The sequence below is a fragment of the Micromys minutus genome, assembly GCF_963924665.1.
Source record: "Micromys minutus genome assembly, chromosome: 12".
NCBI classification, from domain to species: Eukaryota; Metazoa; Chordata; class Mammalia; order Rodentia; family Muridae; genus Micromys; species Micromys minutus.
In genome coordinates, this window is record NC_137981.1 from 9,313,482 (window position 1) to 9,330,536 (window position 17,055).

The 17,055-nt window shown below is 46.2% G+C and overlaps 1 protein-coding gene across 1 annotated transcript in view; it reads right to left on the reverse strand.

The window, feature by feature from the left end:
* Nucleotides 1-16,693, reverse strand: part of UBE2E1 (ubiquitin conjugating enzyme E2 E1) — a 50,395-nt gene extending 33,702 nt beyond the window's left edge. Inside the window, exons 1-3 of the mRNA XM_080926018.1 lie at nucleotides 16,558-16,693; nucleotides 15,813-15,997; nucleotides 11,937-11,987 (exon numbers count right to left, since the gene is read on the reverse strand). Of these exons, the coding sequence (XP_080782144.1) occupies nucleotides 11,937-11,987; nucleotides 15,813-15,964 (203 nt within the window). The 5' untranslated portion in view covers nucleotides 15,965-15,997; nucleotides 16,558-16,693. The remainder of the gene's footprint in view (nucleotides 1-11,936; nucleotides 11,988-15,812; nucleotides 15,998-16,557) is intronic.
* Nucleotides 16,694-17,055: the final 362 nt, after the last annotated feature.

The following is a 17,055-nucleotide window of genomic DNA, read 5'->3' on the forward strand; positions in this document are numbered from 1 at the left end:
GTACTTTTCTGTGTATTAAGCCTCCACAGTAAAGAACCTCTGCTGCCTTGCTGATGCACAGCTCACAGAGAAAGTGAGAGATAGAGGGAGAGCCTCCATTCCCACCTGAAAACACTAGGCTGAAGGTCAAGACACCTTTACTTTTTCCTCACTGGCATGTTTTAACTTGCAGGCGCCACACTATGGAATATGCTTCCACATTTATAAACTGGTTAAGAGTGAAATAAAGGAGAATCTGTTTTATTGCGAGCACAGAATCTAGAAGATGGAACCAATCCCAGGTTACAGTTGAAATAACAACTGTATCCTCACTGACATTTAGGGCCCTTACTGTTCTGTGGTACCTACCCTGCATGTGAGAACACCCCAAGGCATCACATCAGCCCCTCTAGGAATGAAGCAGTGTGGCCAAGGATGTTCTCCAAGAAGGCTCTGCAGTCAGGACAAAGGGCAATGCAGCAGAGGCTAAGCTGTGGCCACTGCCAGGGCTGTGCACACTTTACTATAAGGAGGAAGCTACATTTATTTCCAGATATTTACTTAGGTTTGAGGAATGTTATCACTCATGTTTTGAAAGCCTCTCGGGTGCTTATAATAAAACAAATGGTTTTTTGTTTTTTTTTTTGTTTTTTTTTTTTTGAGGGTCTTTTATGTAAACCAATTGAATGATCTTCTTCTACGAGGATAAATGTGCTCTAGTAAACTCTGCCAAGAAATAAAATTTTATAACACCAATTCCAGTAAATTATGTTTTAAAAGTGAAGTAAGTGTATTCCCACAGAGAAGGCAGGGCTGTGTTAATGGGAGAGCTCTAAACTACTCTGTAGTGAAATCCCTCTGCAAACAAGACACCTGTGGTCCACCTTTCCATAGCTTGCCTCAGGCAGCAGCTAAGACTTTCATGACCACAACTCCTGTTTCCAAACATTTCCCCATCTCAATGAACTTAAGCAAGACCAAGAGAACATGTATAATCTAAAGTTGGTATGGCTGGCTCAAGAGAAAGAGGATGCTAACCAGGTGCATTTTAGGATCCTGGGAGCCAGAGACAGGTAGGACTATCTTTAAGTTCCAGGTTAGCCAGGACTACACAGCAAGCTCCAGGCCAGCCAGGAGACCCTCTCTCAAGAATAAAATAAAGTATATCTGGGTCTGGAAGGATGGTGCCGTGGTTAGGAGTTATGTACTTGAACTTCAGGGGGTTCAACACTGCCTTCTGAATATTCTGGGTGAGCACTTGCACACATGTGGCAGATATATCATTTATTCTTATTCTCTCTCACCCTCATATAAGCAAAGATAAATCTTTAAAAAAAGAAAAGGAAGGAAGGAAGGAAGAAAAAGAATTCTAGGAATTAAGTAGTTTCGTCTAAAGAGGGCAAAAGAAATAACTAATCACCTTTCTGAATACAATGAAATCTTTTAACTGAGAATAACAGAAACATTTTTTTTTTAAACTGAAAAACCACCCCCTTTCATTGTGTTATGTAGAGTGAGTCTGTGCAGAGTGGTCAGCACACACAGGGGTTGTGTGCAGGGAGTAACTGCTGGCTGACCTGTGCCCACCAGGCATCATGTTAGGTTTAATGACCACGCTACTCTGAGAACATGCCAGTCACACTTTCTCATGTTCCCTCTCCTCATTACACTTAGTGTGAACATCTAAGTGTGAGTAAGATGCTTAGGCTCCACAAAGAGGTCTTCACCATCCTTTCTAAGCGAGTCATGGGCTTTCCCCATTCACCAGACTCAACAGTGAGGTCTCCCAAGCATCAAGTTATTCCTGAGCTCCAATTCCTTATCTAAGTTCTATTTGACACCTTAGTTTGAATGCCTGGTAGGAAACAATCTCACACCTACTTTGCCTGAGCAGTCATTTTCAGCCGGACCTCCCAGCACAGACAGCCCATCTCTTTTAGCCTGCTGCTAAGGTAAGTGTCACTTGTAGATTCAACACCAAAAAGGACTCCCCCCACTCTTTACTTAGCCCAAGTCTCCTGCCTCCTCCCTGGACCTCTTCTCCCAGCACTTTGGCCTGGCTTTTCCCTTTCTTCTCATCTTTGAGTACTTTTCTTGAGTGTATTTAGAAGTCTAGAAGTACCCCCCCCCCCGCCACACACACACACACACACACACACACACACACACACACACACGCCCAATGGTCCTCAATCACTGTCTCCACAAAGTCCTCTCCTAGCAGCCAGTACTTTACCAGGTGTATGATCCCCTTTACTTGTCTGTATTGCCCCCTGTGCTGGTTAGATTTATGTCAGCCCAATAGTCATCTGGGAAGTGGAACCCCATTGAGAAACCACTCCGGGCAGACTGGCCTGTGGGCCAACTAGTGGAACATTTTTTGATTAATGCTTGAGGTGTGAGAATCCAGCTCACCATAGATGGTACATCCCTAAATAGGGGTTCTAAGCTGTGTAAGGAAGCAGTCTGAGCAAATCATGAGAAGCAAGCCAGATGAATAGCAGCAGCCCTCCACAGTCTGTTTCAGTTCCTGACCTGACTTCCCTCAATAATGGAGTATGACCCCCAAGTTGCACGGTATTTAACACATCAATAAACACCTTAACAAAAGACACCTGCTAAAGTCCAAGTTCCAGAGCAGACAGGATCGCTGGCTTAGCACTGCCCAGCAACAGCAGCACCCAACATGGTTTACTGCTGCCAGGCTGTGCAACTTTCTTTCTCCCAAACTACTTTTTCTAGGTTTTGGTTTTTTTGGGTTTTTTTTGTTTTTTGTTTTTTGTTTTTTTTTTTGTTTTTTGAGCCAGGGAGTCAGGGTCTCACTCTGTAGTACAGGTGTGCTCAAACTCAAGGAGATCCTCCAGCCGCAGACCAAGTGCTGATATATCATATCAAGTTCAAGTCTTTTTCTGTAAGATTTACATAAACTTTCCATCTATCATTTAAACAGAATAAGTTCTGTTTAAATGCCTAAAGTCCTGACAATATCGGTGATCATCATATCAATGCTAAGAGCCCTCTGAGACCACATCATTGATTATTATTACATGAAACAGTACATGGAAAAGCTGCTCAGTCATGTGTGGTGAAAGGAAAGGAAGTTGGAATATAGCAGCTCCTGCATTCATTAGCGATCAGGCAGAGGTTCGATGAGCTTCCAGCCTCCAAGAGGAGGAGGTGCGGGGGCGGAGGGGGGGGACACCAGGTGCCTCCCTCTGTCTCACTCAGGGCATGGCTGAGTAGGAACGGTTCCTATATAAGCCCTGTTTCACTTTACTGGCGACAAGAGTTATCAGATGTCTCAGGAGGGTTGGTTCCAGCACTCCAACAAGCCATCTGTTTGGAACAGCTTTAGGAACTGGAAGCCCAGTTTATTTAGCATCCCTACATCACTGCTCCCTTGTAGACAACCTTATAAAATAGAAGTTCTACACAATCTTATTTTTAAATTACACTACCAGTCCAGCTTCAAGAAGACCACATTTCTTTCTTCTTCTTTTTTTTTTTTTTTAATTTAAATTGCACTGACATCCAGTCCCTCTGTGATTCCGGAAGGGCCTAACTGCCAACAGTGCTTGGGGCCATGGGCAGCTGTGAAACAGTTTCCCCAGCTCATCTTTCCATGATTTCCTAGAGAATGTAATGAGATATTCTAGTGACCCGTCAGTTTGACACTGGTCATCTCATGCTCATGAGCTCAATTTGCAGTGAGGATCAACCATTTCTCAGCACCAGAGGGATGCTGGTGTCATCAAAACTTCAGGTGGTCAGCTTTTCAAAACACCTGTTCTCTGCCAAGAGGCTCAATTTCACATTCAACTACCTTTTTTTCTGTTTAAAAATTGTTCCATCTTCTTCTTGTCCCTCCATCCTTCTCTGTTTGCTTTCCCCTCTTGGTCTATTTAAAAAAAAAAAAAAAAAAAAACCACACTCAAAATCTGTTTCAGTTTTTTCCTGTCTCTCAGAGCCATGGCAGCCCTTCCTGCTTCTTTTTCCAGATCTTCTTTCTCTGCCTGTCCTTCACTGCAGATATTCCTCAGAACACAGCTCTATTTGGGACTTGCTATGTAGCCCACGACTGCCTCAAATGCATGATCCTCCTGCCTCAGTCTTCCCTGTGCTATTACTATGGTATATGACCAGCTTTTAGAACACAATTCCTAGCCCTCTTCTTCCCAGAGAATCTCATATACTTTACCATCAAAAACTTTCCAAACTCATGTGGAAAGTCACCTTCAGCCTTGGCACCTCTGACTCACATTAACACTGAATGAAAGCAGCTTCCATTCATTCACGTTCTACAGTAGGCAAACAAAAAACAATGTATCCTGGTTAGCTCTGACTGTGAGGCTGACAACCTAGAATCATCTGGAACTCTCAAGTGAGACATTACCTAGACTGGACTGATATGTTTGGAGGGAATTATCTTGTTGATTGTTACAAGGAGGGCCTAGCCCCCTGCAGGTGGCCGAATTCCCTAGTCAGGCAGTCCTAGGCTAAGGAAGCTAACTAAACATTAGCCTGCATACACTAGTAAACAGAACTCCTCTATGGCTTCTGCTGTATTTCCTTAGTTAGAGGTAATGCGGTATAGACCAGCTGGCAGACCTGCCTTAGGGTTTCTACTTGAGTTCCTGCTCTGTAGGATATCTTAATGATAGACTGTAAGAAAAGACTTTCTACCCTAAGTTGGTTTTGGTCATGGTATTCATCACATCATTAACGAAACTAAGAACTATACAAATGTAAAGTTTCCATGGACAGTTGAAGTGTATTACACCAGTCTCCCAATGTCTTCTGTAGCTCTGAAATCTTTCAAACTGAAAAGTTGGGGGAAACATGCAGGGTCAGAATCATGTACCTTTGCCTCTTACTTATAATCTACTTAATCTTACCTAAAAGCAGGCAGAGCTGAGAGTTCAATAATTGATTAATAATAAACTCAAGTATAAAACCAAACTAAAATCACGGTCTACTGTGGCAGCAATACGCTAGACACTGTAGTGACCCACAGAGTAACTCTGGAGACAGAACTTTCCTCTAAGCCATTTTTCCTGTCCTGGCTTCTGTGTTACTCAAACCCAGAGCTCCTGTTTCCCTTCAGCAGGCAAGCTTCCTGGTACTTCTGGTTCAAGGCTGCTACTGCCTATTTCCCAAGACCTCCGGCCTCTACTGCACTGCAGCACCAACTACTTCCTACTCAGTTGTGTGCTGTCCTTATCTTTGTCAAATTGTTTCTAAACATTCCATTTCCCACTCAAATGTTTCCAAGACTCTCTAATGTCTATAAAACTAAATGCAAGCTTTTGGCTTTACCCTCCTTACACCCTCCCACTTGTTTGTACTCTGCAGCCAGAGGCTCACCCACCGCGTGACAGCTCTCTACCTGCCTGGACTACATTTGCTGGCAGGTTCTTCCAGTGAGTCTACACCTCACTCTTCAACCCAATTCCCATCTCCTCTGATCTTCCCAGATGTGTAAGTGCTCCAGCCATGGCCTGCACAGCAAGGGCAAAGCAGCTCCTTCTTCTGCCCATACAGCAAGGCACTGGGTTACTACTCCAATACGTTAGCACCTTTGATAGATTAGGAACCACTTGAAAGTAATTCCTACTCATACACAACAAGCACATAAGGTGACAGAGAATATAGGCCCCTTTACCTAAAACCAGTGTCACCTTTTCAGCTATGTCAAAAACATTTAACAATATTGTTTTATTGTGTTTCAAACTAGTTTTTTAAAGATTTTTCTTATGTGTATATTTTTATGTAAGTGAGTGTGGGTACCTGCGAAGGCCACAAGAAAGTATTTGATCCCTTGGGACTGTAATTGTAGGTGGTTTTGAATCTTCTCACACACCCCAGTTCCCCAAAAAGCAGCAAGCGCTCTCAAAGGAGTCACCTCTCCAGTCCCATTGTAGTTTTACATACACAAACCGACTACATACAATGTAGCATTTTAACATGCTAAGCATACAATTCAGTGACATTCTTACAACACTGTACAACCACTGACACAATACAGCTCCAACATGTTCAGCATTCAACACAGAAACTTGCATGATCAATAACTCCTTACAGGAGCAAGAGGATCATGAGTTCAAAACTAGCATAGTTACTCAGCAAGAACCTGTCCCAAATAAGGGTGTGTCAGCATGAAACAGTGGTCTCAGCATTTGAAGGTGGAAGCAGGAAGACTAGTTCAAAGTCATCCTCCACTAAACCGCAAGTTCAAGGTCAGCCTGAGCTATATGAGGCTGTCTCAAAACAAAGTTGGGCATCGGCACACTGAAAGGTAAGCAAGATAAGCAATGGGCCCTTTTAGCAGAGAGGATGAGGCAGAGAATTATGAGACAGATGCACTGCTTGTTTTTCTGGATTTTGTTTGGTCGCTTTTTGGCTTTTCAAGACAGGGTCTCTCTGTGTATCTCTTGCTGACCTTGAACTCTGTTTTGTTTTATTATTTTCTTCAGTGTTTCACTTCAAAGAATGTTTAAAAGGAAAAAAAAAAAAAACTTTACCTGATTATGTAATACAACTCTTGGTGGGTAAGATACTAACTCAATTTTACATATTCAAATAAAGTAAAATAAAAACACTTGTCAAATATAGTAGTAACATCATTCTGACTACCCTCTCCCATGTTTAAAAGGCCTAATGACTTCTCAAGAATACTTTATCTGAAATAACAGCAACAAAAACTTTAGATTTTAGGTTTCCATTTGCACTAAGAGGCTTATTTATGATACAGACATTACTATCAAAACTAAAGTAGAAAGGACTTAGGCAAAATATGCCACTTATGATGAGTAAACTTACTGTCCAAACCATTCATGTTTAGTCACCCAGCTATAGCAAGTCAGTTTAGCAATGTATGGGCTGTGAGCTACAAACATAGGTACACAATGATCCTAGCGCTCAGGGTTCATGAGCTTCCAGAAGGCATGGTTCTTCTTAAATAGAGCAAGCTTTATGGGATTGTTACAGGAATCACAACAGGATTTTCCTCCTAAAAGAAGAGCCAACCTGAGAAGCACCTAAAGAAATGTTCAACATTCTTAGTCATCAGGAAAATGCAAATCAAAACAACCCTGAGATTCTACCTCATACCAGTCAGAATGGCTAAGATCAAAAACTCAGGTGACAGTAGATGCTGGTGAGGATGTGGAGAAAGAGGAACACTTCTCCACTGTTGGTGGAGTTGTAAACTGGTACAACCACTCTGGAAATCTGGTGGTTCCTCAGAAAATTGGACATAATACTACCTAAAGACCCAGCTATTCCACTCCTAGGCATATACCCAAAAGATGCTCCAACATATAACAAAGACACATGTTCCACCATGTTTATAGCAGCCTTATTTATAATAGCCAGAAGGTGGAAAGAACTCAGATGTCCTTCAACAGAGGAATGGATACAGAAAATGTGGTACATTTACACAATGGAGTACTACTCAGCTATTAAAAACAATGACTTCATGAAATTCTTAGGCAAATGGATGGAACTAGAAACTATCATCCTGAGTGAGGTAACCCAGTCACAAAAGAACACACATGGTATGTAATCACTGATAAACAGATACTAGCCCAAAAGCTCTGAATACCCAAGAAACAATTCACGGACCTTATGAAACTCAAAAAAGGAGGAAGGCCAGAATATGGATGCTTCAGTCCTTCTTAGAAGGGAGAACAAAATACAGGAGAAAATACAAGGTCAAACAGAGGAGTAGGGACTGAAGAAAAGATAATCCAGAGACTGCCTCACCTGGGGATCCACCACATATGCAACCACTAAACCCAAGCACTATTGCTGATGCCAAGAAGTGCTTACTGGTAGGAATCTGATATGGATGCCTCATTAGAGGGTCTGCCAGAGCCATACTGATACAGATGAGGATGCTTGCAGCTAACCATCGGACTAAACACAGGGACCCCAATGAAGGAGCTAGAGAAAGGACTGAAGGAGCTGAAGGGGTTTGCAACAATGAGGGGAGAAAAACATATCAACCAATCAAACTCCCCAGAGCTCCCAGGGACTAAAACACCAACCAATGAGTACACATGGAGAGAATCATGGCTCCAGGTGCATAGCTAACAGAGGATGGCATTGCTGGCATCAATGGGAGAAGAGGCCCTTGGTCTTGTGAAGACTCATTTTCCCAGTGTAGGGGAATGTCAAGGCGCCAAGGTGGGAGTGGGTGGTCGAGAGTGGGAACATCTTCATGGAAGCAAGGGGAGGGGGAAGGGGGAATGTGAGAGGTGGGGAAAAGGGATAACATTTGAAATGTAAATACAGAGAGTATCCAATAAAAAAAAAAAAACAGAGCCAACTATAGGTAAAAAGTATGACCAAATGCATGATAAACTCCAGAAATGGTTAAGTCACTATGCACACTCTCTCTCTCTCTCTCTCTCTCTCTCTCTCTCTCTCTCTCTCTCTCTCTCTCTCTCTCTCACACACACACACACACAGACTCTCTCTCTCTCTCACACACACTCTCTCTCTCTCTCTCTCACACACACACACACTCTCTCTCTCTCTCTCACACACACAGACTCTCTCTCTCTCACACACACACACACTCTCTCTCTCTCTCTCTCTCTCACACACACACACACACACACACATACACACACACACACACACACACACACGGGGGGGGGGGAGGAAGCAGGGAGGGGAATATTCATACATCCCAGTAAACAGCTTAATGTTTGAAAGAAAGAATTTAATTTACATGGCAATATAAATCAATTTATAGTTTTAAAGGTCTCCAGGGGCCAGTGATGGCTCAGTTGTCTTGCTGATATGTAAGGAGACCCAAATTCCATTTCCAGAATCCACAATGGGCAGCTTAGAACCACTTATAACTCCAGGAGCACAAGACTTCTTTTGACTTCCATGAGCACTAACGCAAACCCATACTCAGAAACACATGCGTATACATAATTTATATACATAAAATCTACTCAATACAATTATTACCTTTTCTCATGCAACATATTTAGCAACTGCAAGTCACACAGTTTGGAGATGAGTATTTGGAATGCAAACTGTTTTGTCAAGTGCAGATGCCAGTGAGTAGCACAGCCTGTCTCCCCTGGAGAGACCTGTGCACTAAGCAGCTGTCCACTGGGAGGATACTGTGTGCCACGGCTGTGTTTTAACAGAGTAATGTGTCTAAATTTAAGTCTACACACTGACACTGACAGAAACAAGTCCCAGAAAGGGTAAAACTGTATCTAAAATTTATTAAGTGAAAACCAATTATTCAGCTTGTTCGATATAATTTATAATTGCTGAAACTGCAATTTCAGTATGCAGTACTGAGTATTAACGCTGAGGGTAACACTAGAAAAAAATTAACGTATCATTTTATATATGTCATTTAATTCATACATCTTCAAAAGCACCCAAGCTACATTATCCATTCAGTCTCCAACAATAAAGGCCATCAAAATATCAAATAGTAAACCTTATAGAAGCTCGACAGGTAGACACTTGCCCCCCAAGCCTGGCAGCCTGAGTTGGGTCCCTAAGACCCACATGACAGGATTTCTGCAAGTTGTCCTCTGACAACCTTTCACACTCGGTGGCACATGTGCATCCTCACACATATACAACATGAATAAATGTTATTTTAAAGACTGGTTTTAACTTCTATACAGGTAGCAGCACACGATATAAAGCCAAACTCAGACAAGTGCCAAGGACTGAAACCACAGCATAACACCGGATGGTAACATTAGGAAGGCAGTGAAAAGCAGAAACTCAAATTTCATTATCACTTAAAACAGTGGTTCTCAACCTGTGGGTCTGACCTCCTCCTGTCCCATAGCAAATGTCCTGCACACATCAGATATTCACATTAAGATTCATCAACAGTAGCAAGACTACAGTTACAAAGTAGCAACAGAAATTATTTCAAAGTTGGGGTCACCACAGCATGAGGAGCTATAGTAAGGGTCACAGCAATGAGGAACGCTGAGAACCACTGACTTGAAAGATCCAGTGGAGAATATCGCCAAAAATTAAAGCAGCTGCTGTTTGTAAAGGGCAGCTTAATATACACGCTTTTGGAAAATAAAGATACCCTGTATGCTCTTGGAAATCACACTCTTCCCAAAATGTTTCAAAGTCGTTAAGATCTGCCATGACACCACGCAGCACATACCATCCCGGTTACAGGTAATGCTCAAGATTTCACCGTGAAGGCGTGATTATGATAAATTTACAAGCATAAAAAGTCCTTCGTGCTTGAGAAACACAAACCTCTCACAGACGAACCCCGATACAACATGGACTCGAGTGTACTTATCCTGATTCTAAAAAATGGTTATCTCATGAAAATCTTCAAACTGTTTACAGTTTTAAATCTGATAGCACTTACTCACAAGAAAGCCACTGTATGTTTGAATAACTGATACTTGTTTGAAGCTATAGTTTATAATTTGATCACCGGAGACGCACACAGGGGAACAGTGGCAGCTAGAGCACAGACCGACCGTAGGGAATGTCTGTGCTTTTACACAAACAACCAAGGGAAGCGCTGCGTTTTCATCTCTTAATATTCCTCTACTTTTCAACCACTGAAAAATGATCAACCACAAAAGAAATCCTGAGAATAATTAGGGGCCCAGATAAGAATAGTTTAAAGTATCTTTCCAGGGAAGTAGCTCCATTGGTAGAGGGTGTGCCCGAGGCCCTGAGTTTAGCCTGGCATAAAGCTGGCATGGCAGCCCACTCCTATAATGCCGGTGCTAGGGGCGAGGTAAGACAGGAGAATGAAAAACTAAAGGCTACCCTCAACTAGACATTGAGGACAGCCTAAAACACCGTCTCAAAAAGTACCTAACACTCAAAATAACTTTCTTACAGATCAGGACAAAATTTCAAAAAGCACCACAAATCCGATCAACATTATGAACAAATTCCTACAAAGTGGAAGCAGTGGGGTAGACGAGTGAGGAAGATGCTCACAGCTCACGCCTGGCAGCCCGAGCTTACCCCTAGCACCTACATAACGGTAGGAGAGACCGACCACCTCCACAACGTTGGCCCTTAACCTCGGCATGCGCAGTCACCGGTCACACACTGACGAGTAACGAGAGTACCGCGGAATTTTGCTCTTAATCCACCAATCAGGGTTGTAAAACATGAGTGCTAAAAGTAAACTACTCCAGTTTTGCTTCCACCCCGAAAGCTTGCTCACTTGCTGTGTATACCCACTAATACTTGCCGGGAACTCCTACCTATAAACTTAAAACACCAACGAAACCTCATCTTCATTCAGGGCTGATCCTGATTCTAAGATCTTAGACTTCCATGATTCAAATATCAGTTTAGACAAATCATCACGACTTCTTGCCATCCTGACTCAAAAATGCAAGATTGGTGATTTTAAATAAAGCCAAGTGGCCAACACATCCTTTGAAAGCTGGCTTCAAACTGTTTTCACACTAGATTAAACAGTACCAACACAAGCACCACCTTTTAAGAATTTAAATTTAAATGTTAAAGCAAAATTAGTCTACTAAAGCCACAAGTTACTTCCTAAATGGGTTTGCAAAGTCACACGAATTTGCGCACGATGGACTAGGTCTGAGGGCCAGCTTGTCCTCACTGCATGCTCCAGCATCGTAAGGTTGTTCCAGCAAAGTCATACTGACACAAAATGCCCCAAACTGCATGTGTAAAGGCTGACCTCACCTACAGCTACAATAAAAAAGGCAGCTCCCTTACCTAACTTCATTTTTGTTTCATACACAAGTGCCCACTCCATGGAAATCCATCACTTCTCAACACACCAGCTGCATACCACACCCACAGGTACATATACATCTTATTTGATGTTAGCACCAAGCCATGCACAGACCATAGCAGAAAAGCAACATTCTATAACAGAAAACACAAGACAGGAGTTAGGAGAATTTTAAAACAATTCATAGGCAGCCTACCTGCAGTTTGGCGGAGGGTCTAAAGTGATGTCTGCCAGCTCCTTCTGAATCCTGGGAGATGGAAACAAAGTTAGTTGGAGGCCCTTCCACAATCAGGTTAGTAGCCCACCTTACTGAGGAAGGAGAGGATACCCAGAGGTCCCGGGCTGGGGAAACTTCCCAGTGCAGGGGAGCAGTTTGTGGTCTCTCCGGCCCTTGACAGCACAGAGCTTCCAGTACTGCCAAGCACACAAGGGCAGTTGCCCTCAGTGTCTTACATGTGAACACCTCAACATTTTTTCAATTGCTGCTTCCCCAGCTTTCCCAGTATCTCACCCATGAATGAGTATTAAGCTCATTATCCTGAGGTTAGTCCCCTGGGATTCCCAGACCTGGGACCCAGCAGTGGTTGTCCAGGTCTGGCTTCCCTCCCCCACCACCGACCCCCGGGACCAGAACTCTGCCCTACTGGACCTCTTGGCCCCCTAAACAGTGACTCCACACACCAGCCCCACCCCCAGAGCAGCTCCATAGTTCTGAGTCTCCTAGCAGATCACCAACCCCTGCCTGGCACCCCCGACTACTATCGGGTCAGGACCCCGCACACCAGCGCCCTCCGCAGGCCAGTACTGATCAGACCCGGACCTTGTCCTCACCCTGGCACAGTGGCCTGCCGGCAAAGCCAATATGGCCGCTCAGGCCCCCGTCAAGGGTCGAGCGGCCCAGGAAGTGCTGGGTGGAGCTGGGGGCGACGGGACCCCCAGCCGCCCCGCACAGGTGCATGGCCACCTGCGCCCGCCGCGAGCCCCGGCCCGTTCCCAGCCCCCGACTTCCCGGCCGCCCGGGCCGAGGCCAAGCTCGCTCGGGCAGCCCCGGCCCGCAGGCCCGCACCGGCCTCTCCGCACCTCCTCACCTCACAAAGAGCCCATCCCCCACCCTTAGGCCGAAGCCACTGACAGTTCACACCGGGCCCTGGCCTTTGTCTTCTCTTCTGCTAACTCAGGCGCTGAGGACACCAGTTAAAACGACAAACTTTGGGACCCTAAGCTGCTTCTCCTAAAGGGAGACTGTGTAACTTCTCATCCTAACGGGCTGTTACAACTTAAAAATCCACCAAGGCAGCTAGTAAAAAACAACAGGCAAACTCAGAAATCTCAATGACAATGAATGTTTTTCCCTTCCCAATGGTTTTAGGAGGGTAAGAAGAAGCCTGCTATAAAGCACTGACATTTTTAGCCGGCCTCCACGTTAAAAGGAAAACAAGTTGAGTGGTGTCTGGGGAAGTTCTTCAAACTTTCCTATTGAAAAGCACTTCCTGTCCCTACAAATGTGGTCCAGTTTAGAACATCCAGTCTCTACTGACATCATTGTCATGCTAAATTCTACTTCAGTATGCATTTCGGTCCCTATGGGCTTGAATCTGGTGTTTCATTCCCAGTCCGGAGTACCAGATCCAGATTCTTGTATGTGTTGGAAATGACCATTTTCAGATCTGTCAGAGAGCAAATGTGTCCCTCTGAGCTCCTTTAATGCTTAGAAGGTGAACCTTCTAAGAAGGCTGCTGACAGCTCACAGCTAAAGATGCCTGCTATCCTACGTGACGATCCCAGTTCAACCCCTCCAACCTACATGTGGAAAAAGAGAACTGTCTCCAGCAATTTGGCCTCTGATCTCCACACATGCACCCTGACATGCCTGAATCCACACAAAATAAAATAATAAGCTTTTTAAAGTCCAGTACCAGGCAGTTTTACTCAGCGAATCTCAAACACCACCATTTTTGCAGCATTTCCAGACTACTGATCCAAGGGCTGCACGTGATTCAAAGGCCTGTTCAAAAAGTGAGCCTAGCTCTGTACCCCCTCGGGTGGTGTCTACTGAATCCCCTTGGTCTGCCCACTTACGTTTCATTTTCACACCTGTACAAATGCCCTTTCTGATTTCATAGGCAACACCCACCTTCCAAGCCAGCGTATTTCAACCCCCAGTCCTAATTTCTCCCCTTTATTCTTTCCTAGGTACCCTTTCCACTGTTTTGCCTTTGAGACTAACCTTAGCTCTCCTATAACACAAACAGTCACTGTTTCAACAAGGTATCTGGGAGTCTAAATCTGCTGCACTGAAAGACACATTCAGCATGTTGGCTTGCAGGTTAAATCATCACGTACTTGTAACCAGTCTCTGGTAGGCCAGGCTGACAATGATCCTTCTTCCAGTTTACACTGTTTTCCCTCTAAGCAGCAGGGCTCAGTACACTGTAGTTGGCCTCTTCCTACCCTCCAAACACCTTGAAAAAGGGAAACTTTAAACTGATCCTACCTGGCACAGGCTGGGATTACAGGCTTGTGCTACCATTCCTGATAGTGCTTCATGCCTGGTAGGCCAGCACGCTACCATCTGAGATATCAAATAGTTATTTGCTTGGCATTTTGTTCATGAGACAGAGTCTCATGGAACTCTCCCTATAGAGCAGGCTGACTTTTGAACTCATAGGACATCTGCCTATTTCTGCTTCCAAGGGCTGAGCTCATGGGACACCTGTACTACTATGCCCAGAACCAAGTCTCTAACTTTCTTAGGCATACAAGAAAATCTATGTATGTATGGGAAAATCTATTTGTGTGCACTATACTGATAAAAAGCAAACCACTTTCCATACCTGTCCATTTTCTTCCTAACAGAGTCACAAACACACCGATTTCTATCAGAAGGCAGGGACTGATGGAGAAAGGCCATCTTGAGCAAGAAGGGCAGAATGTAGACTCAGTGAGGTCTACCAGGGTTCATCAAAGACCCTGGGGAGACTGAGAACAGTTTTACCAAAACATCAGCGCTTCTCTAGAGACCTGGACACTAACTATTTAAAATGAACTGAAGCCACTTCTATCAGTCCTGTTAGGTCACTAAGACAGCGTACCAACTTTCTGAATCCCGGGTAAGGGAAAACAACAGAACTGTCAGTTTCACTGCTCAGCAGAGAGACCCAAAGTCATTTTAAATTCTTTAAAGAATGCCCTTCCCCACCAGCCCAGTTTCTGTTCCTTACTATGGCCAATCATCTCAACGAAAAGAGAAAGAGTTATGAAAGGATGTCAGGGGGTTCCCAGGTATCTGCTAGAGATTATGTTAAGAATCACAGGAATCAGAAAATGTGGTAAGTGTCTCACTTCTGTAACCCTAGCAATCAAGAGGCTGAGACAGGAGTTGTGCAGAGTCCAGGGCCAGCTTGGGCCACAAGAGACCCTGTCTAATAAAACAATAAGCCTTCCTGAAACTATCAAACTGATGCTCTTAAACGGAGAAGAGAAAAGTCTCCAAAAACACCTGAAATAATTTTATGGTTATTCACTGATTGGTTCACCTCCCTCAACTCTCCAAACAGGCAAAGGCTCTTCAAATTCTGCCATAAAACATCATGAATTTCTTTCACCACTAATGAGAGTTAGTTATTCCTTAAGCAATGCATGGAGAAAACCCTATTCAGAAAACACCACCCCTGCAACAGGTGAAGAGGAAGAAACGATGGTCAGAAGTCTTTTTTGACAGAGTTGCCGGGACGGTATTCTTAAAAATGAGTTACAATGACAACCTCTGGGAAGTCAGAGATTCGTGATTACTAGGATGGAGGCTCTGAAATCACACTGAGAGTCACTCATAAAAGTAATGCGGATTCTTGAAACTTCAACAAGAAACAGACGAGGCCAACCACAACTCCTGCATGTGGACAAGGGCATTAACAAAACCAGAAGCAGCGAGCAGTGGCAAGAACAGGTGGGACTCCTATGCCCCATTTTCCTGCCAGAGAACACACTAGAACGACGTTGACGGCTCCCTCCCTGACATGCAGCACGAGGCGACCGGGAAGCTAGGAAGCCCGTGGAGAAAGGAGTGGGATACCTCTTGGCGCTGGTGGAGAGGAGCTTCGAGTTTTTGCTCATGCTGACTTTACTCTCCTTCTTCTTGGGGGTGCTGCCTTCTTTCTCGGTCTGCTGGTTGGAGGACGAAGATGAGGAGGAGCTGGTGCTGGCCCTCGAATCGTCATCCGACATAGCGAACCCCCCACCCCACCCCGCGAACGGCCCCTGCAGGGGGAGGAAACAAAACAGAAACACAGACCATGCAGGCGCTGCAAAGAGGGAACTCCGCTGTCAGGAGGGCGCGGGCCGGGCCGCCCCCGCCGCCCTGCAGAGGCCCGGGGCCCACCGCCGCACCGGCCGAAGAGACCCGGGGGGCCGCGATCGCGCGGGGGCGGCCTGGGGGAGGGCCGGGAGCCGCCGCCGCCGTCGTCCCCGAGGCCCTCCCGGCGTCCGCTCGAGTTTGGCGAGGTCGGGACGAGCCGAGCAGCGAGAGTGGGTGAGGAAGCCGAGCGTGGGCCGCGTGGGCCGCGGGGACACGGCGCCCGGCCAGGCCCGGCCACGCGGGGCTGCGCTCGCAGGCCGGCGCGCACAATGCGCCCCGGGCGGGCGGGTCCCCGCGGGGACCGGGCCGCGCTGACAGTTCCCGCGGGCCCCCCGCCGCCCCGGCCCGCCGCCCCATCTCCGCCGCCCGGCCCTGCTGCCCGCGGCCCGGCCGTGCCGCCCGCCCCCGGCCCCGCGGCCCCAGGCCCCGCGGCCCGCCCGCCCGCCCCGGGGCCCCCCCGCACCTCTCTTTGTGTCTGGCTGCTCCGTGCCGCCGCCGCGGCTGCTGCTGCGGCTGCGGCTGGGCCTGGCCACTCGTGTCTCGCTCTCGCTGGGAGAGAAGCGGAAGTGCAGCAACAGCAACTATTAACCAGGCAATGGCTTCCCCGGCCGCACACGCTCCGCGCCACTCCTCCTCTCCGCCCCGCCCCGCGCCCCTCCCCCGCCGCACCTGGGGGCCGTGGCCCGGGAGCCCGAGCGACCCCGGCGTGGCCTGGGGACCCGGCGCCGGGCAGAGCCGAGGCAGCGGGGCGGGACTGGGGGGGCCGCGGGGCCCGGTGGAAGCCGGGGCGGCCAGGGGAAGTTCTTCCCAGGAGGGCTTTAGGGAAGAGCTGGGGGTGAGGTGGCCGGTGTGGGGGGAAAGATGGTACTCTCCGAGCGAGGACTTTGACTCCTCCCAAAAGTGATGTTAAAAAAAAAGGAAAAAAAAAAAAAAAAAAAAATCCCCTAACAGGGGGTTCCTT